Raw genomic sequence first — 21,388 nt, forward strand, 5'->3', positions numbered from 1 at the left:
GGTGGTCAGGGAGTTTCTCTGTTGAGTGAAATTTGGGCTAAGGCCTGAATGCTGTGAAGGGGTGAGCCGTGCAGAGAGACCTGAGGAAAGAGGGTGTTCCAGGCAACAGCACGTTAAGAGCCCTAAGGTAGAGATGAGCTTGGTGTGATAGGAGAACAGAAGGAGGAAGGTGACCTGCGTTGAGGGTAGAGAGTAGGGGCTCAGATGGTGTGGGGCTTCTGGCCATGGTAAGGAGTCTGGATTTTGATCTACGTGTGATGGGAGCCACTGGAAAGTCTTAACCAAGGGAATTTGATCTGATTTATGTTTTGAAAAGATGCCCTTGCTGCTCCTAAATATCAGAAGATAGCAATATAACAGTTTCAAGGCAGTACAAAATTAAATGCTCTAGAATTGTATGAATAAGAAGTATTTTATGAGTTGAAGGTAACTAGATGGTTCAGCGGGCTGGAGTGAGCTGGAGACCAAAGCAGGGCCAGAGCCCGAATGGGCGTGCCCTGTGGAGAGGCCTCGTCCATAAGGGCAGGGACCATGATGAAGAGGGGTGGGTGCTGGGGGACAGAAGAACTTCAGGGAAAAGATCAGCTCTTGTGGACACAGTGACGGGAGCTCCAGGCAGAAGATGCACCTTCTAATCTCATCTCCTTGTTGACAGTGACCCTGGTACCCTGGGGCCTGGGTTTATCACTCCCTCTCTCAGAGCCGTCATTTCTGGCTCTAATGAGCTCTGTCCAGTCTGTCTCTTGGGGCTGCTGAGATAAAGTATGTGGAAGCCAGTTCAGAGAGCAAGCAGTTTTATTACGTGGGAGAGTCCTGGGAGATGAGGATGGAAGTTCAGGAGAGAGCCGCGAGGGCAAGCTAAAGGATCCAGATGTTTTCCTGGCAGACATTGCGAGTTGATCACAGCTCTTGGACCCAGTGAGCCAGTTCTTAGTCTGAGTCCATCTCTAGCCTGCCGCTGATAGAAGCCAGCAGGCAGTATGGGGCCTGTTTTGCCACCCCCTCAGGGCAGTGGCATCAAAGGGCTGGAACCTGAGGAAGGTATGAAGGTAGATTTCTCCCAGTGCAAGGTGACTTCTCATCTTTTGGGGTCCTGCCACATTGACTGGGACATTTTAGAAGGAAACAGTGGTTTTTATAGCAGCAGTGGCCAGCCTTTCTTTGTCTTCCCTTCCCCACCCCCACTCCAGTCCAGCCTCCCACCTTGACCACGGGCCCTGCCTGCACTGACCTGCCAGCACCATTCAGATCCATTTAGGGGAGAGGGTGGCAGGGGAGCGTCTTCTGCCTGCCTCTCCTGCCTTCCACAGAGGCCACTTAGAGCCATGAGCCAGGTCTCCTGAGGCTTGTCCAGGTGTCCTCCCTTGTGCACTGCTGGGCTGAGTGGGTCTGACTCGGGCCACTCACTTCCTCCTCTTCAGGGCAGGCTGAACTCTTGGGTGAGAGACCCATCGCAGCAGGAGTGTCTCCTGAGCTTCCTTTTCTTGAAGTCTCTTCACAAAGGGTGTACACCCCCGGCCACAGTCAGGGGAGGTCAGCCTAGGAGCAGGGGAATGGGGCGGTCACCTTGGGGCAGGGTGCAGGAAGCTGTCAGCCTTGAGGCAAACTAGGGGGCTGTCCCTTTAAGAGTTGTAGAACCTTTGCCTCCTGACCATAAGCCCCAAAGAATGATTCATTCCTTTTAGTGAGACCAAAAAAATGTTCATCTTAGTATAGTTCATGTTAAATCAGTGGACTCTTCCCTAGGTTATTCCATTTACTCCTGACATGAGGATCGGCGTGGAAGGATGCCCGAGGCCGACACCTGTGGGGACATCTCCGTGTTTTCCCACCCCCTCCATGGGAAAGCGATTGCCTTGGAGTCGGGCCTTCTCCGTCTTGGCCTCCTAACCTGGGGTCTGTGAGCCAGTCAGGATCCAGATCCCTTTGAAGTTATACGTGAACTTGGAGCGTGTGCCCATCAGTGTGGGAGCCGGGGACTTACATTCTCAAGAATGTCAGTGACCTGGACAGGCCCAGAGTCCCGCCCTGAGCTGAGGAGGCTGCGCCCCTCCTCTGCATGGGAGCCACCACCGCCTGCTGGGAGAGGCCCGCTGGGTGTCCGAGCTGGGCTGTGGCTGTGTGTTTTCCATCTAGGGGACTGTTCCGGTGAAGTAGAAATAGCGCTGTGTGCTCTGTATGCTTCAGGTCTGTTCTGTTAAATGGGCTTTTGTGGTTGCTCCTGAGAATCTGTACAATCTGTGTATGAAATTATTTCTGTGGGGAAAACAAGTTTTCAGTTCCAAACAGCCAATTTACCAAAACAAAAGAAAAAACCCTTTTGTAACCTGATTGTTTAGAAAGTGACAAATGGGTTATGATAGCGTTAAACGTTCTTTTCTGGAAAATAATGTTCTTATGTTTCAATGTTATGATGAGCTTGATACCCGCATGGTTCGGAGGGGGCAGTCCCTGGTGGGCTCTGGTGAGACCCTGAGCCACATATGTCCCTCTTCCTGGGCCCATTTGAGAAGGACCAACTCTCGGTGCAGCTGAGGATTGCAGTCGCTGCCTGGGCTGGATTCCATCAGGGACGGTTTCCTCCACCAAGTCACCTCACGGCTCCCCGAGAGTGCTCTGTCCAGAGGAGGGGCGCGACAGCACTGGCCTGGGAGCTCAGTGATCACCTACATTTTCTGTTACCAGCATGGGGATAGTCAGGGTAGCCACTGTGGAGCCCCTCGTCTTTGGGAGGGTCAAGGTGAGCGTGGACTGAGGAAACTGGGAGCTGGCAGGAATGGAAGGGACGTGTGTTGGTGCCACCTGGAGCTGAGCTCTGAAGGAGCGACACTGGAGGAGGCAGAACCTTCGTCCCAGCCAAGTGCTCAGATGGAGGCAGGAGAGGCTCAGTGGCTTCTGTGGTGTGGGAGGACTTCTCTGATAATACTGGTGTGTGTGTGTCTGTCTTCCTTTCTTGACTGTCTTTTTCCTAACAATCGTAGTAGAATTGCCAGGCTCTCAGCTCACACACAGTAGCTCACTGCATGAGAGGGCCGAGTGACGTCCCTGCCATCCACTTAGCCTGGTGGCGTGGCACCACACAGCCAGATCACCTCTAGAGCGAACTCCAGCCTGAGGCAGTCTGGACCTCCTCGCTCCACAGCCCCCCCTCACCATAGAAGCCAGGAAGTTTTCTTTCTACTAAAATGAAAACAATTTACAAACATCCTCATATCACCTACAGAAAGTGCTTGTTTCCTTTTTTTTTTAAGGATTTACTTATTTATTTGAGGAAGATTAGCCCTGAGCTAACATCTGCCGCCAATCCTCCTCTTTTTGCTGAGGAAGATAGGCCCTGAGCTAACATCCGTGCCCATCTTCCTCTACTTTATATGTGGGATGCCTGCCACAGCATAGCTTGACAAGTGGTGCATAGGTCTGCACCCAGTATCCAAACTGGCGAACCCCGCCAAAGCAGAATGTGCGAACTTAACCGCTGCACCACTGGGCCAGCCCCGCTTGTTTCCTTTTTAATGTACCAAATTTTATTATTCGTGACATCTTACTGCCTTCATGTGGTTGTAAGGAGAGGGCAAAGCAGTCTTTATCCCAAGAAAATTCCATTAGTGTGGAAATGACACATCAGATCCCTGTGCTTGTCCTGTCATACCTTCTCCCAATATGGGGACAATTGGAACTTAATTTTCCTCCATCCTCTTGCTTCTGTGAATTCTTATTCCCAGTTCAAGGCCCAGACCCCCTCCTGCCCTGGAGAAGATGGTGGTGGTGATAGTAGCGTGGTGCTGGGAGGCACACACGTCCTGTGGCCGTGGCCTCCAGCCAGATTGCTTGGGTTTTCAGCCCAGCCCTGCTCTGTGGCTGGGTGTGTAGCTGTGGGCGGTCACCCACCCTGTTTTTTCTTATCTGTGCAATAGAGATAATGTCAGTTCACACCTTGTAGGGTTGTCACGAGGCTATAGAGCACTTAGAGCCGGGCTTGGATGCAATACCTGGATGCATATGGCCAGTATTGTTTGTGTGGTTATTGCATTTTTGCCTTTTGTCTCCCCCCCTTCACACACACACACTCCCCATGGACCATGAATTAAGCAAAAGATTTTTTTCTTCGAGTTGGGGCTTGTTCTTCTTTTCTCCTGGGGACCCCTGGTGTCTGGGAACAGGGCCCAGCTATCTTACAGAGGCGGCCACAAGGGGCATCACCAGGGGAGTGATGGTCTTTCTCTTGATTTCTTACAGGGTGTGGACACTGTAAGAAAATGAAGCCAGAGTTTGAGAGCGCAGCAGAAGTCCTCCATGGAGAAGCAGACGTAAGCTGCCTTCCTTAACCTCTCCCCATCCTTCTCTTCTAAAGCATCAGTGACCTGAATCATTACAATGACTTTCCCTCCGAGCTCCGCAGCAGCTCTCCCAGTCCCCAGAGGGCTGCGGTACTTCTGTGTCCCCCAGTAGGCATGTCTTAGGTGGGCTCCCTACCAGGGTTGGAGGGGTACAGAGAGACTATGGGTGCAGGTGACCTCTGCCAGATCATGGCTCCGAGGTGAAGCCCCAAGGTTGTCCCTCTTTTTTCTGGGACCGTGGCTATTGGGAACAGCTACAGTCCTCACAGCCTGGTTGATGAGGCAAATTTAAAAGCCTCACGTCAGCCCTCAAAGGAGAAATGATGGATACTCCAGTGTCACATCGTTCCCTGGGATATATGAGCCCAGGGGTCAGCCACCCCCTGTGAAATCCCTGCAGGTCCAGGGCGGGCTGGGGGCTGGCTGGCCTCTGGGCTCTTCTGCCAGCACTGCGTCTGAGGCTGTCATGCATGGTTGGCCTCTCCCCCATCCCAGAGCTCTGGTGTCCTTGCAGCTGTCGATGCCACTGTCAACAAGGCCCTGGCAGAAAGATTCCACATCTCCGAGTTTCCTACACTGAAGTACTTTAAGAATGGAGAGAAATATACAGTGCCCGTGCTCAGAACAAAGAAGAACTTTATTGAGTGGTTGCGAAAGTAAGTCTGATGGTCCTGATGGCACATCTCCACTCTGGCTGTCTGCCACTGGAGAGGGCCTTGAGGAGATAGAGGGGCTGCTGGCCTTGGCTCAGGGCCACAGGAGCTGAGATGGATTTGACTTGCCCAATCCTGAAGCCACCTCTGGTGTGCTGACCTCGTGTCTCCATCCATCACATCACTGGTGGTCCGTCTGGCTGCCTCCTCCTCAGCTCCAGGAAGCTGTGTGTTTCTGTCTTCAGAGGGCCCCTCTCCATGTCCGAGCCCCGGGTTTCATCACCTGCATTTCATTCCATCCCCTTTGAACGAATGAAGTTAAGTACACAGCTCTTCACATCCAGAGCTGGACTCATGCGGGCCTATGTTTGCTGGTAGTTGATGGGCCTCCAGTAGTATCCGTGGTGCAGCTTCCGTGGTTTGGGGTTGAGAATAAGATTTCAAAGAGGCCCTCCGCCTGCGTGGTGGTGCCAGGGCTGCCACAACAGGTAACGCAGGCTGGGTGGCTTGACAGCAGAAGTTTATTTTCTCAGAATTCTGGAGACCTGAAATCCAAGGTAAATGTCAGCAGAGTTGGTTTCTTGTGAGGCCTCTCTCCTTGGCTATCTTCTTCCTGTGTCTCACATGGCCTTCCCTCTGTGAGTGTCCTCTTTTCCTTTCTTAAAAGGACACCATTAAGATTGGGTTAGGGCCCCACCCTAATGACCTCGTTTTAACTTAGTTACCTCTAAAGACCCTGTCTTCAAACACAGTCACATTCTGAGGGGCTGGGGGTTAGGCCTTCAACATATGAATTTGGGGGGGGACAGTTCAGCCCATAACAGCCTGCAAGTCCGGAGAACCTGAGGAGCCTCGAGATTCCAGGCCCAGGGGCTCTGGAACCCGCGGTTGTTAGCATTTCCTCTCTTGTGAGAGGACTAACTGGGCCATCAGGGAGACACCCTGGGAAGTGGAGGAAGCCGCTGGCCTCCCTTGAGAGGCAGAAATTGTTAGGACACAGTTCAGGAGCCTTTCTCCTGCCTACACACCCCCTCCCCCAACACACACACACACTCACATGTAATTGAATATTTGAGAATATTTCCTCATTTCAGCACCGAGGGGGATGATAAAGAAGACGTGTTCTGGCCTTTGCAGAGGTCTCTGGTACATGGTGCAGCGATGCCCACATGAGAACTAAGGCTTTAGAGTCACAGAGTGACATGAAAGCCACACAGAATAGCCGCTTCCAGATCGGTTACTTTGTTAGGACGTTGGTCCTCAAACTTGGATGTACATAAGCATCACCTGGTGTTGCGGTGCCTATTTAAAGTACAGATTCTGTGCTGTTGTCCCCAAAGCTTTGGTTCAGGAAGTGTGAATGGGACCCTCAGCCATAGTGTTTTGAGAAACACCAACAAAAACGTAGAAGCAAAGTTACCACTAGGTTCAGAAGAGGCCCCTGGCAAGAGGTGAGTGGGCTGGTGAGGCCCTGGTCTCAGCTCCTTCTGCTTTGTCCTGCTCATCGCTGGGGGTGGATTCTCAGAGTAGCCAGGCCTTTGTCTTAGGGACCAGAGGGGAGCGGTGCTTCACCTCCGAAAGGGACAGGCGCTCTGCCCTGGGAAGCAGATTGCTATCCACACCCACCTCTCCAGCCTCACTCTGTTCCAGGGCCGGTTCACTGGGAGGGATTGGGTGGGGTGAGGGGTTGAGGCAGGGTCCATGGTGCTTGTGGTCAGAGAGCTGAGGGAATCAGGAGTGTTAATCGTTGCTAATCCCTGCTCCTCCAGAGGCCTGGATGCAAATACTGAGCTCAGAGGGTCTCTGTCCTTTCTGTGCGTGGTCGTCACTGCTGAGCGCCTGAGGCGCCCCAAGAGTGAGAGCATGGACTTCGGAGTCTGAAAGGCTGTGCTCAGATTGTGACCCCGAGCCATTTACTTGACCTCACTAAGCCCCAGTTTCCCATCTGTAAAATGCAGACAATACTTTTCCCATAGACTTGTCTAGAGAATTAAATTAGACCGTTGTGCTTAGCATGGTGCATGGTGTGGAAATACTCAAAGGAAGCTGTTTTTATTACTGATGCCGGCTATCGTGTGGAGCTGCAGCAGACAGTATCGCCATGTCAGTGGCCGTACCTACCCGGCCTTTGCAGAATGCTTCTACGGCTGTTGCCCCAATTCATCCTCAGATCCTACTTAGGCCAGAGTTTTTATTCCTGTTTCCTTGGTGAAGAAACTTAGGTTCAGAGAGGTTAAGGGCCTTGCCAGGGACAAATAGTTCTTTTGGGAGCTTGGAAGGAATCTCTCAGGCAGAGTGTGAACAGCAGATGGATCTGAGATGGAGAGTTGAGGCTGGTCACCAGAAGCAGAGTGAGCAGACGGCGTCCGGTGAGGCTGACAGTGCTTCCAGGCTTGAGCACGGGCTGTGCTGCCAGTAACAGCAGGCAGGCCTGGGGAGGGGGGATCCAGGGATATGGCAGAGCAGAAAGGTCGGGTGGGCGGTGTCAGCCATGGAGCCAGGGTTTATGACAGGGGACCTCGAGGACCAAGAAAAGGGAGGAAGACAGGAAGGCTGAGAGGGGCCAGTCTCGATCACAAGAGCAGGGGTGCCATTAACCAAAGTGCAGAAGTTGAGGGGAGCTGATGTGGGAGGTGCAGAGGAGGGGGAGAGCACTATGTTCTATGTCGTGTTGGGATTGGGGTGACAGTGGGACCTCCAGGTGGAAACACCTGAAAAACACCTGGAAATCGGGGGCTTAGATGAGAGGTCAGGGCTCAAGTCAGTCTCCTCAGCCCCAGGGTTAAGGAAGCCACACAGAGGGTGCCATCTTCTGAGACCTGCAGGCGCTTGGAGACAGAACTGGAAGAGAGAGGGCTATCGGGAAGGTGGGGCGGTGCCCGGTAGAACGGGCTCCTGAAATGTGAGCTACTGGCGGCTGTGTGCAGACCCGGGGGCAGAAGCCAGGTGGTGCAGGGGTGAGGGAGAGTGCAGGGGAGGATGTGGCAGTGCTGGGTGCAGACCACTCCCCAGAGACGCTTCTCAGACAGCGGAGAGGCGGGGGAAGGGCAGCAAAGGCTTTTCGAAGGCCCTGGAGATCTGTACTTGAGTGAGGCAGTGTGGAGGGAGCCAGAGAACAGGAGGAGATGAAAAAGTAGACGTGCTGATTGAACGCTGCCATTTAGTAGAGCCTACAGGCTGTCAGCTCTGTTAGCTGCTTGACTGACTTGGTGCCTTAGGTACACGGTTTCTGCTCTGCATAAGATCCCAGAAAGCAGGTATTTGTCCTCATCTAGCAGAAAAGAAAATGGAAGCTCAGAAGGGTTTAGTAACTTACCTAAGGTCACACTGCTGGATTTGTACCCAGGCCCTCCTCACTCCTTGGCCCATGCTCTCTCCACCAGGACAAAGTCTCAGGAGCAGAAGACAAGGAGGGTCCTTAGGGTCCCAGAAGAGGTGGGGGCGGGGGCCTGGGTGGAGCAGCTTCTCTACCACACCCTGAGAGGCTGCCCTGCCCTGAAAGGGGCTCAGGTCTTCCACACCTTCACAAAGTGGCTTTTCACGAGGCTCCTCAGAGGGAATCGGCGTATCTTTGCTGATGGTCCAGATTTGTTCATGTTCAAACTGAGGTTTTAAGATGAACTTTCAGGAAGGATGTAAATGTATTCTCGGGTGACCTCCTGAGTGGTTGGGGGGTGGGGGTGGAAGTGCTTGCCTCCATCGGCCTCTCCTTCTGACTATCTCCCCTCCGCCCCTGGCTTCCTGCAGCCCCGAGGCCCCTCCACCCCCAGAGCCCACCTGGGAAGAGCAGCAGACCAGTGTGTTGCATCTGATGGGGGACAACTTCCGGGAGACTCTAAAGAAGAAGAAACACACCTTGGTCATGTTCTATGCCCCTTGTAAGTAACTGCGGTGCTCACCAAGGGGTGAGGTAGAGGGGTGATCTGACTGAACTAAGGAGAGCCCCCCGGGGACTAGGGCAGCCACAGGTCAACTCTGGGCTTGTCTCTGCTGTGAGCAAGGCTCCCCGATTTCCTTCCAGGCTGAGGTCCTGCAAAATCCAGGGCTCCTTCTGTCAGCTCTGTCAGGTTGTCTCCCTCTTTCCGGGGAGCGTTTCTCACATCAGTCCTAAAGCCCTCTATTTCTGTTTGTGGTAGGGGACCTGCCGTATAATTGTTGTCTCCTTCTGTCCCTGAAATATGCCAAGCTGCCTGCCTCCTTCCTGGCCACTTCCTTCCACCCCTTGGCTCCCTCCATCCCTCAGGCATGACTTCACCTTTAAGCCACAAAACTGAGCAACTTGGAATTTAGCTGGCCTATTTAGGCCTCTGCTTCCCTTGTCTTCCTGAGCTCCCGCAGCCCAGCTCCCTGTCCCTGACCTTCCCAGGTGGCTTTAAAGCTGTGGTAAAGGCACAGTCACATTTGCTCTGAGCTCCCCGGCACTCCTCCCCTGTGATCCTCATTTTTTTTTTTTTTAAGATTTTATTTTTTTCCTCTTTTTCCCCAAAGCTCCCTGGTACATAGTTGTATGTTCTTCGTTGTGGGTCCTTCTAGTTGTGGCATGTGGGACGCTGCCTCAGCATGCCTTGGTGAGCAGTGCCATGTCCGCGCCCAGGATTTGAACCAACGAAACACTGGGCCGCCTGCAGCGGAGCGCACGAATTTAACCACTCGGCCACGGGGCCAGCCCCTCCTCATTTTAATCAAAGCTTAAGTTGAGGAGGTGATCCGTTAGCTGCTAACGCTGGTGTTTGTGACCTCAGGTTTCTGTGTCTTCCCATTTTGAAGTTGTTAATTGATGCTTGAAAGGCTCTTGAATTCCCACTCTTCTGTTGCCCTTCTCTCCCTCCCCCAGGTCACAGCTCAGCTTAATGGAGTGGGGATCATAAAGCTGTGCTCTACAGAGAAGCCAGGCACCTCAATCTAGTCGTAAACCCGCTGGGTTGTAGCCAACCCTCCTGTTTGCACCCCTCCTGCCCCCACTTTTCAAGTGTCAATGATCCGTAATGTCTCTCCCCAGCTCTCACTGTCTGGGGCCAGTGGCCTCCTGGCCCCGCTATCCTCCAGCCACAGACCCTGCCCTCAGGCGGCTAACACATCATGCCAGTTCCTTACGGAGCTTCTCACTGTCCTCATTTGTTCTGGGAGTTGGTCTAGAAGACCAAGTGGGTTTTAAGAGGTTAACCTCTTCCTTCGGGGCAGAGTAGGGGGTGCAGGACTGGGCCCAGCAGATGCTGGCTTGCCCAAGGCCTCGGAGTGACTTAATGACAGCACCCTTTGCAGCCTCAGTTGGTGCTCTTCTTTTGTTGCAGACACTGTTCAGAGAGTAAGAGCTTTCTCAGCAGTGAGCGAGAACCTGGCCACGGAAGTAAGAGTCCTTGATCTGCCACTGGGTTGACTTCAGAAAGTCCAGACTGAATACTTTCCCCCAGACGTGCCCCTCTCCCCGCCAGACCTCTGGACCTGAGTCATGGCATTCTCTCAGCCTTTCTAGCCCCTTCTTTACCGAAGGGTCTTCATGATAGAGAGGAAAGCCCCACTGGCTGCTGGGGCAACCGTTCCTAAGTCCCTAGGGAATGGGATGGGGACTCCATCCCTGCTGGGGTGCTGGGTGGTGACCTGGGCCCAGGATACAAGGGAAGGAGCCATGGTCCCTGCCAGGCCTCAAAGGCCTCACAGTCTGCTCTGGTAGGAAGTAACTCTGGACATGGTCCATTCAGGGCCACGTCCCTGAGCAAGTCAACTTCTGGCAAAGGGCTTGGCGCCGAGTCTGCCATCTCCCTGACTGCACTTCCCTGTCCCTGAGCTCTGCCCCAGACGCAAGACATGGTCATCCATGGGCTGGAAGGGGGTACTATCCAAAGACAAACAAATCTTTTTATTTTTTCAATGATAATAACATATACTTATTTATAATATGCAGTATCTAGTATCTAGTTATTTATATATAAAGAGTCTAAATACTCCGGAAAGGTCTCACACCCCTGATAAAGGCAGGTACAAAGGAAAAAGCAAAAGTCGACCCACATATCCCTCCCTCCACATCCCCAACCCATCTTGCCTCCTGGTTTCTGCGCAGATCTTCCTCCTGCTGTTTCATTGTCCTGTCCGCTTCCAAGCCCCCTGTGCTCTGAATGGTCTGGGCTCAGTGACTTCCCTTCTTAGGCCACTTGGCTGAGTCCCTAGAGATGGAGTTTTCTGTCCAGTGCTCAGTCTTTCTCTCCCCGCTCTGAGAGGCTGCTTTGGTTTCCTGCTACGCGGACGGAGGTGGTGCCTTTTTGTCACGAGCTCAAATGAAACAATCACACCTCTCTGGCCGGCCTGATGCCTCTTGGAAACATCTTCATGCCCTTTCTAGAGCAGCCTCCCCTCTGGTTATTCCTCTGCCATGCTCTTTTTTTTGGATAATGAGAACATTAGATGCACCAGAAGGCCATTAATTAGAGACTTAAATACCTTAAATTGATGGTAATAGGAATTTGCTCTAGGCTGGCAGTTACCCTGATACTCTGACTAAGCAAAGAGGTTAGAATGGAAGAAGTAATAGTGATACCAGATTTGGGGCGAGGGGCAGCTTATTTCCAGTCAGCCTAATGCCATTAGTGGGCATCCACGTGCCGCTCACGGGACCTCTGGGCACTGCAGGGTATGCTTTGACGAGCCTTGTCAACCAGCACCTGTGCTCTTCACATGTCTTGAAAACTATATACCATCATTCCTTTATGGTATGAAATTTTCGTGAATTTGACCTATTTTTCTCTCTGGTCAGTCGAATTAGTGTAGTATTCTTGCAACTGCCGTTGAGGCAATTAAAAAATCATCTATTGGCATCTTCCCTGAGTCAGGCTGTGCTAGGCACTTCAGCTCATTTAGTTCTGCTATAACCCATAACCAGCCTAGTCTCTTCTCTGCCCGATGCTGGGAAAATCCCTTAAGCCCCCTCCCCATCACCGCCCACACTGTTGAGGCTGTATGGGTGGTCCTGCCCATCTCAGGAACTGGCTCAAGTGCTCAATTCAGATTAAAGTTGTAGCTTAGCCTTAATTTGGTTTCACAAAACCCTTTGAAATGCCAGTCATGATTATCTTATTTTAAAAAGAGAGAAAGCAGATGAGCCATTTCCGTGCCCCACCCTGGCTTTCCCGAGGCCACGGGAGGCCTGGCCCAGCTGTTTGTCGGGAAGGTGGCTGGTGCCAGGTCTCTCCACGGGGCACTTGGCCTCTCCCACCTGTGGTTTGATCAGAATTAATTACCACAGTCAGGAAAACCCTCCCCTCAAAGCAGTTCTGTTCTCTAGGCAGTTGTATTCACCAGTGTCTGGGAAATGGTTGAGAGGGGAGGTGGGCTTGAGTTTGGATCTACTAACATAAGGGAAGGGCCAAGAAAGCAGGTCTGGGCCAGCCCGTGACTGAGACGCTGTCATTGGAGCCAGAAGGGCTCAGGGTGACACACGGAGCAACAGAGACAGGATGTCGTGTGCACCACTGTCACATCCAGGCCTCTGGGACCACAGGTCCCTGTCCTCTCTGGCAGGCCTCATCCCTGGGTCAGGAACACAGGCTCTGAGAAGCATTGTGGGCTCCTACAGCTTGTCTTTCTCTTAGCCTGAGCTTGGATTTTCCATTGCTGATCCAAGATTCAGGTTGATTGTAGAGCAAAGGATGGAAGGACAGCATGAGGACCTGGGGCAGAGTTTGGCTGCCTGGTCTGGGGTGGGGGTGCTAGGAATGTGGGAGTTAGCAGCGAAGCATGAGCAGTGGGGGCTTAGGCCCCCACATTCCCATCCTGCTTTCTCAGTCATGAAATGGAAAGATCTGCCATTGTCAGTGGGCAAAAGAAGGGGCTTTGTAACAAACCCAGAGAATCCTGAGCACACGTCCTCCTTTCCTAAGTGAAAAGCTCCCTCTGCACCCGGATCATGCTCTTCCCAGCCTGAGGGCAGCCCTCTGTGGAAGGAGCTTCCAGCGCAAGACCACTGTGTCCATCTCCCCCAGCCCCAGCCTCGGGCTCTGTGTTTGATGGGAGGTCTGGGATGGGAGGTCCCTGGCAGGACTGGACCCAACACTTGCCACAGGCGACTCCTAGAAAGCCCTTGTGCCCACAGCAGACAATAGGTCAGTGATGGGTGGCAGTCTTGACACATGGACCCTGACAGTGGAGTGTGGAGGGAGGGAGAGTTGAGTGAAGCCCCCCAGTCTGTTGAGTGGAGACAAGCTCCTAGAAAGGCCTGTCTGGAGGCTCCAGGAGGGGCCCTGGCTCTGCAGCCTCTTGGTGTGTGCAACATTCTATCGTGCTCTCTCCTTCCCCTCTCACGCAGGGTGCCCACACTGTAAGAAGGTCATTCCGCACTTCACTGCCACTGCTGACATCTTCAAAGATGACCGAAAGGTAAGGACAGCCCTGTTCATCTCTTGTCTCGTCTCCAACTTTGCCCTGCACCGATTCCTGTACCTTCCTCCCTTCCATTCAGATCCCCTTCACAAATAGGTTCTGCAGAGACCAGGGGGTTTCTGGGAACTAGCACATTCTTTTCACAAGGCAGGATGAGCAGCCTGAATGTATGCTGCCAAATCAACTAAAAAGGGTACACTGAACCGTCACAGCGCCTCCTTGGAGGAGGAGGGGATGATAAAGGGGTCATCTGTTTATGTTCTTAGTGCTGAACCTTTTTACAGTAGGATTTATAGTCATGCATTACTTACATAATTAAAAATACAAACAAAAAAATCCAACAAAAGTCAACTGTAGGCAGCCACGGTGGAGGGGAGAGCAAGGCTGCGTCTGTGGAACCTCATCCCTGAGTGAGAGGCTCCTGCAGCTGCCGACCGATGAAGCATAAAATTAACAAGCCAGAGCTGCAGATTGGCTTAGAGGCGGGAGGGGGCCAGGCACATCTCCCAGGCAGCTCAGCAGCCAGGGCAGTGCCGGTGCCACTGGGTGAGGGTAGCACATGAGTCTGGGGCCGAGGGGTTGTGCGGCAGAGGGAAGACCCCAGAACTCAGGCTGGTGCACCTTGGCTGCTGCTGAATGTGTGACCTGGGAGAAGTCATATCAACTCTCCAGGCTCAAGTTCCCTTCTCTCTAAAGTCCCCGTGTGAGTTCAGATGATCATGAAGACTATTTCCAGCCTGAGACTCGGGTGTTGGAACCTCTCCCGTGACAGGCCCCAGACACACACCCACACTCACCCAGACCCAGAGTCTCATGCATCTCTTCATGCTGCCTTGTTTTCCTGGGCAGAATCCTCAGGCATGGCCAGGGCGGGCTGGTACACACGCCAGGACCACCTTGCACTGGCCCTGCAGCAGTGGCAGAGGTGGGATGGTGAGAGACGTGAGGGACAGCAAGTCAGAGGAAGCCGGACTGGGACACAAGTACGCATGTGGAGAGCAGGGACAAACTGGGGACTCAGACCCTGGAGACCCTTCCCTGGTCATAGGGAGTCCCGTCATCACCCACAAGCCCTGGCTGTGTCCTTGAGGCACCTCACCCTGTCAGGAAGGAATTTAAGGACCAGAAACAGCTTTCTCCTCTGCCTGCCACTTGGCCTGCATTGAGAGAGGTGTGGCAAGAGGGGCTTCCCGTCTGCTGTCTCCCTCCACCCCCCACCGCTTCTGCCCCCAGGGCCTGTGCACGTGACAGGGAGGTCCAGCACAGTCCGGGCTGCCAGTCCCCACAGGATTCCCTCACAGTCTGGGCATTGGTGTGGAGGGGCCTTTACTCCCCGGAGCCAGGACTGGACTGGCAGTTACTGCGTTGACTCCTGTTGCCCACCACCCAGAACACTCGGAGCTGTGGACGGACAGGAGATGGCCGATGTGTAGGGTCTCCCTGCCCCCGGCTGCTGAGGGTCGGTGAGGGGATCACATCAGTCCCAGTGAGTCCAGGCTGGCGGTGCCTGCAGTAGGCAGCCAGGAGCCGGTGCTCCTCTTCCCCGTTCCCCTCTGCTGATGCACTGGGGTCCCATGTCCATGGTGACCCCCTCCTTCTCTGAGACAGTGATAGGCCTGTGCTTAATTGTCTTAACTTGGGCCAGTAATGTCACTGGCCCTTTCCTGGGGTCATTCCCTCTTCTCTGTTACTCCCTCTGTCCCTCCTTCCAGCTTCCTTTATTCCAAGCCAGGGATCACCCTCGCTTGTTTTCAGAAACACACTGAACCTGTCCCAGGCAGCTGGCAGGCCTGGCTCTTAGTAACAGCAGGAAAGCAGTCTGTCTCTCGGGCCTGGGGGACTGAAGTCACTGGTGCCACGATTGCTGGGTGCCATCCTGGAAGTATCAGATCAGAGCCTCTGGGGGCTGGTTCCAGGAATTTGTGACTTTTAAGAGCGGGCTCACGTGCCGGCCACAGACAGGTGTTTGGGGACTGCTGGCCTGCCCAGCCCCCTCCTGATCTCAGGACAGATCAAGGCCCAGAGAGGAGCTGTGTCCCTTGCCCAGGGATGCCCAGTGGGTCACTGACAGTCAGAACTGGGTCTCCTGACTCCCAGTTCTTCCTGACACCCCATGCTGCCACTTCTTAGTGGGAATTGTATTTTTTTCCACCAGAAGCCGGTCCTTGTTCCTTCCCCAATCAATATGCAGTTGGTCGTTCACTTCCATTTTCATAGCCAAAGTCAATATTAGCTCTTGCACAGATTTATTTTACTGAATCAATAAAGCCACATGAGACAACTCATATTTTAGCTGGGGAGCCTCCGCCCCCTCCCAGGAGCTTACTAGGGGACTTCAGCGGTTGACATGCTGAGTGGAGAAAGGCCTGCATGCCGTTAGTGTTGAAACGAATGGTGTGATGGCAGAGGCTCTGGAAGATAAGGATCCAAGGTGGAAGGCTGGGGGGTGCAGGCAAGAGTCAGGACCACTGGGCTGGCAAGTTGGGGCTCACCTCTCCCTGCGCATCAAGGTGTCCCCAGCCTGGGGTGGGGCAGGGCCAACAGTGCAGCCCTTGGCCTGGTGTGAAGGTCATCTGGAGCGCCTCCTCTGTGATTGGTCCACAACGCTGCTGTAACTCTGGCCGTGTTATATATAGTCCCCGTGTTCACAAAGCTGTCTACGCATCAGAAGGGAAAGCTCCTTGAGGGCAAGGACCTTACTTGTCCTTGAATTCCCTGCAGTCCTGACTCCTGAGACCTCTGTGAATGTTGACTGAATGAAGGAACAATGACGTTTGATATTTCCTGAGAGCTCCACTTCCCCTAATACTTTAAAAGCATTATGTTGTGCTCACAGTAGCTCAATCGACTAGGTATTACTATGACTCTCCCATTTTTCAGACTTTAAAAGCATTATGTCATGCTCACAGTAGCTTAATTGACTAGGTATTACTATGACTCTCCCATTTTGCAGATGAAGAGATTAAGTCTTAGGTTAAATGACTAGCCTAGCTGGAGAGGGGCAACGTCAGAATCGAATAAACAGGCATTATTAGAGTTCTCCCAGAAGCCGACCGGGGCCTGGGACTCACATGCAGGGGATATCTTTGGGAGGTGGTCTCAGGACGCAGCCGAGAGGATGGAGGAAGGGAGACTGGACAAGGAAGGAAGCAGAGCATGTGCCTTAATGAGCAGGTTACCGGGTGGGTACCTGAGGCTCAGTCCCTGGAGACCTCGCTAGGGACAGAGTTGTCTGACTTGAAGGTCAAGGAAGCCAGGGGGACATGTCCTCAAGCCCTGTCCATTGCTGGCCTTACTTCTAGCTCCCTGCAGCCAGGAGTTGCAGGTACCAGTGACCAGTGCTGGGCCAAGGGGACATGGAAGGACACCGACAGCTGACTACCATGGAAAAAATGTAGAAGTTAGAGGTGTGCGTTCAGTGCTGCGGGTGAGCCAGTGCACATCTGGAGTGGGCACAGGTGGGGCAGGCATTTAGACAGGGGAAGCTGGATGGATGAGAAGAGGTTGATTTACTGCCTTCTTTCCAGAGTCTAAGCCACTTCCTTTAGAGAGGCCGCACTTATCTCCTCTTCCCCTGTACAACCTGAGCACAGATTAGCCTTTGCAACCAGGAGTAGCACTCTGTGTATGCGGCTGGCAGCTAGTTTAGGTGATTCAGAAGAAGTACACATTTTTAATGTAGTCAATTTATAAAACCATGCACTACATTTCCTGTAGCTCCAGGGCATGTATACAAATTAAATCCATAATTTAAAGCCATGCCAGGAGAGCAGCAGCCCAGAGCAGCACTCATCAAACACTTTCACACGTAGCCGAGGAGCATTGGCCCCTGGCCCAGGGCCGGATGCAGAGAGCCCTTGGCTTCTGGTCTCCTCTGGGCCCGGCCCCTCTGTGCCTACCCTGAGAACCGGAACCCTGAGGACTGCCAGAGGAGCATCTGGCTCACGTCTGAATAATTCAGGAAGCACGTTAGAGGGTAGGCTGGGATTCTCAGAAGCCTGCAGGAGCAACCTGCCGACCCAGTGATTCAGGCGCCTTGTGGACGTGGGCGGATGGCAAGTTGAACCTGCCTGAAGGAGACAGTCGCCCCTCTGCTCCAGCCAAGTGTTGCCTGTGGGAATGCAGGGCAAGTGCCATCAAATCTGGCTTTTACAGAGAAGCTGGAGAGCCAAACTTTTATATGAAATCTCCTGGCTCTTTTTCTGAGTTGGCAGCTAATTCAGATTTATTTATTTTTTTTAAATTCCATGTGGGCCAAATAGAACAGGACTGAGAGCCAGATATGGATCGTGTGCAGCGAGTTTGCAAACTCTGCTCCAAGAAGTCTTTCTGTATAGAACACTATATAGCTGGCAAGGTAGAGGGGAGGGGAAGGAGAGTGGGGAGGGCAGGTGTGGCCACTGGTGAGCAGGGTGCAGGCCCTGCTCACTCATCACTCTGACTACCAGTCCTGCTGTGCACAGAATAGTAGCACCGCTCACCTGGGCACAAGGTAAGTGACCAGTAAGCGTGACTGTGGGGACCCGCAGGGCTCTGCTACCTGGAAAGGAGGCCTCCATCCACATGTGATTAACCAGCAGCCAATGGACTGTGAATTGTGGTCATTCATCAGTTTTAAACTTCAAGCGTGGTAGCAGTTCAGTCCAGATTCCTCGGTGGGCCCCATGCAGTGACAGTTCGGCCCAGATTCCTCAGTGGGCTCGGGCCCTCAGAGGTGCCACGCTCCTCCATCTCTCAGGTCCTGGCATGGGCTGGTCCTTTTATTTGGCTGCTCTCCTCGGGCCTTCACATGGCTGGCTGCCTCCTTCTCACACAGGTCTCAGATCGAATTTATCCCCTCAGAAAGGCCTCCTTGGCCATCCTGGCAGAAGCAGCCCCTCTGACCACTGTCTTACCAATCCCGCTGTTGATTTCTTCAATGTGTTCATTGGGCTCAATGATGATCTCGCTCATTACGTATCTTTTGACTGCCTTCCCACAGTAAGAAGGGCAGTCACTCTGTGACTGTGCTTTGTCAAGGTCACCACTGTACCCCTAGCACCTAGAACAGGCTTAGTGCATAGCAGGACTCAGATAAATGCTACCCCTCATCAGAGCCTGCCTTCCCCTCTTCTGTACTGCTTTCTGGTTACATAGTGCCATTAATTGACTCTTCCTCCTCCTTCCCTGCTTTGTGATCCTCAACAGGGAAAAAATTCCCCATGTCTGCTTTATATCCTCTTATTTTGAAAGAACCATAAATAGTAAGGAAAAACTACCCAGTGTGTGGAATCTGTTAGGTGGGCAAGAAGAGGCCAAAGGCCAATTTAGGGACCTCTCTCTGCCCAAAGACTCTATCTGCTTTAGTCATGCTGAACTCTTCCAGTTTCTGGAATGTGCTCCCCTGGCTGGAACTTCCTTCTCTTCCTCCAAGCCTCGGCTCAGATGGCAAACTGTGCAAAGCGCCTTTGCGCCACTCCCACGGCTCTCTGGCACTGTGGACCACTTCTCTCGTACCTCCTATCATGTCTTGGAATCATCTCTTTATCCAACTCCCTGACCAGACGCGCAGCTCCTGTCCGGGACAGAGCTTGTATGGGGCCAGTAGGAGTGATCATACCAGCAGCTGACATTGACCACTAGCCATGTGCCAGGTCCTGTGCCAATTCACCTCACCTGAATTCTTTTACTCACTCTTTATACTATCCTGATGACCCAAGTATTGTTATTATCCCCAACTTTACAGATGAGCAAATTGAGGCACCAAGAGGCTAGGTAATTTTCCTTTTTTTTTTTTTTTTTAAGATTGGCACCTGAGCTAACAACTGTTGCCAATCTTTTTGGGGTTTTTTTTTCTGCTTTGTCTTCCCAAACCCCCCATACATAGTTGTAAATCTTAGTTGCAGGTCCTTCTAGTTGTGGGATGTGGGACGCCGCCTCAATGTGGCCTGACAAGCGGTGCCATGTCCGCGCCCAGGATCCAAACCCTGGGCCGCCACAGCGGAGCATGTGAACTTAACCACTCGGCCACGGAGCCAGCTTCTCCTTAAGTCTTAATATTCAGCCAGACCAAGATTTACCCTTGGGAAACTTGGCTTCAAAGCTCTTGTTCCTAACCTTGGTACTACACTGCCTCCCCAGACAGATGTCCAGGAATATGAGCTGATAAATGAGTGAGTCCCACAGTGCCTCACAGAAAGCGTCACAAAACCTGTGGTGTTTACAAAGGCTTTCAAGTCATAATGTCCCTTATGGCCATTATACTTGATTTTAAAGGGTAGTCTGTGGGCACTCCAAGCTGAGTCCCCTGACCTTACCCATCTGCCTTGGAAGTCGAAAACAAGCACCACCAGTCTCCAGGAGCTCTGGGCTGGGAGGCTTTTGGCTCAGCTCATCTGCTATTGGGGAGAAAGACGACAGAAAGCACATGACGTGGGCCAGGACGCAGTCTGTGCACAGAGGCTCCAGGCCCCAGCTCTCAGACTGGAGACCCCTGTGCTGACCCTCCCTTTCTTGGGCCCGTAGATTGCCTGTGCTGCTGTTGACTGTGTCAAAGAGAAGAACCAGGACCTGTGTCAGCAGGAGGCTGTCAAAGCCTACCCCACTTTCCACTACTACCACTACGGGAAGTCGGCGGAGAAGTACGAAGGTGATCGGACGGTGAGTGGGGAGAGTCTGAACTGAGCTCTTTCTGCTGACGGGCAGGGAAACAGCCACTGAGGGGGCGGCAGAAGCCACAGCAGGCGGCTGGCCATCAGAGCGGAGAAGGCAGGGGCTCTGGGCCTGGCTGGAAGGGGCCCAAGGGGTTGTCGCAGAAGTCCTGTCCCCAGAGCCAGAGTGGCTTCCGAGGTGCAGGAGTTTTCTCACCCACTTCTCAGGGCTTCTCCATAGCCAAGCAGACCCTCCCGCGTCGCCAGCTGCCCCCTCTGTCCAGAGGAGCGAGCACTGGAGGGTCAGGGAAGGGGAGGGAGGGAGGGAGTGCCCTCCGTATCAGGGGTGAACGTTGCTTTTTTTCGCTCTCTCTTCCTTACAGGAACTGGGATTCACCAATTTTATTCGAACCCTCCGGGAGGGAGACCATGAAAGACTAGGGAAGAAAAAGGAGGAGTTGTAATTTCTGCCTCAGAGAAATCTTTTCCATTACACTGTGAATGATACCTGTTTTGTTCTTTCTGAATTTCCACGTGTTCTGAAGACAAAGTTTTTTATAGCCGCTTATGGCCATTTTGTACAATTTTGAAATAAAATTAAATCAATTGTTTGGTGGTATGGGTTATTTCCATGGAGCCTGTACTAACAGAGATGGATACTCGTGTTCTCCCTCATTCCTCGTCCTCTTCTGGCGGGTGGAGAGCCACACTCCAGTGTCATGTCTGCATGGAAGAGATGCGGGCGGGCGGGTGAGGAGGGTGGCACAGGGTGCTGGCTCCTGTCAGTCACTGGAGAGCAGAACAGGGAAGTTGGACCACAAAATATCCTGTCGGAAAATGACTGGTATTGAGAGGAAATACATTTAAGATGATCAGTGAAAATGGGATGCTGAAGCAAACGATAGCCAAGCATTAGCTTTTTCAGGATCATTGTGGTTTCTGTCCTGGTATGTTTTCCTGGAACTTATTTACATATTCCTCTTTCTCCAGTTATTTCTGTCTTCTTCCCTCTTCCTCTCCTCAGTCCCTCCCTGCTCCCCCTTTAAAAAGAAGTCAGTCTCCACTTCAGGGATGAGTGCAGGGTCCCCCCCGGCCTCGAGGCTGTCTAGATTGGAGTCAGGGAGGGGCCTCTGTGAGGCTGCTTGCTCTGCACATCTCCTGGAAGAGATGGCGTGGGAGATACGGTGGTGCCTTCTCAGTGTGCAGGTGCTGGGTCTCTTAACCCGCCCCCTCCCGCCACCCCAATAACCTCCAAACCTTCACACCACGTTCTCCATGGGTGGGCACCACCCCAGACCCACGCTCAGCCTGGCACCTCACTCTGCCTCCTGCCTCTGTGCCATCTCTTTCTTGCTAGTCCTGCTTTCTGCATCCCCGCCTGACTAACACCAGCCCTGTG

The 21,388-nt window shown here is 52.8% G+C and overlaps 1 protein-coding gene across 1 annotated transcript in view; it reads left to right on the forward strand.

Moving 5' to 3' along the window:
- PDIA5 (protein disulfide isomerase family A member 5) overlaps window positions 1-20,600 on the forward strand; it is an 89,157-nt gene extending 68,557 nt beyond the window's left edge. The window contains exons 12-17 of the mRNA XM_014829564.3: window positions 4,237-4,307; window positions 4,833-4,993; window positions 8,738-8,868; window positions 13,287-13,357; window positions 19,865-19,999; window positions 20,373-20,600. Coding sequence (XP_014685050.1) covers window positions 4,237-4,307; window positions 4,833-4,993; window positions 8,738-8,868; window positions 13,287-13,357; window positions 19,865-19,999; window positions 20,373-20,453 — 650 coding nt within the window. The 3' untranslated portion in view covers window positions 20,454-20,600. The remainder of the gene's footprint in view (window positions 1-4,236; window positions 4,308-4,832; window positions 4,994-8,737; window positions 8,869-13,286; window positions 13,358-19,864; window positions 20,000-20,372) is intronic.
- The last annotated feature ends 788 nt before the right edge of the window (window positions 20,601-21,388 follow it).

The sequence above is a fragment of the Equus asinus genome, chromosome 5 (assembly GCF_041296235.1).
Source record: "Equus asinus isolate D_3611 breed Donkey chromosome 5, EquAss-T2T_v2, whole genome shotgun sequence".
NCBI lineage: Eukaryota > Metazoa > Chordata > Mammalia > Perissodactyla > Equidae > Equus > Equus asinus.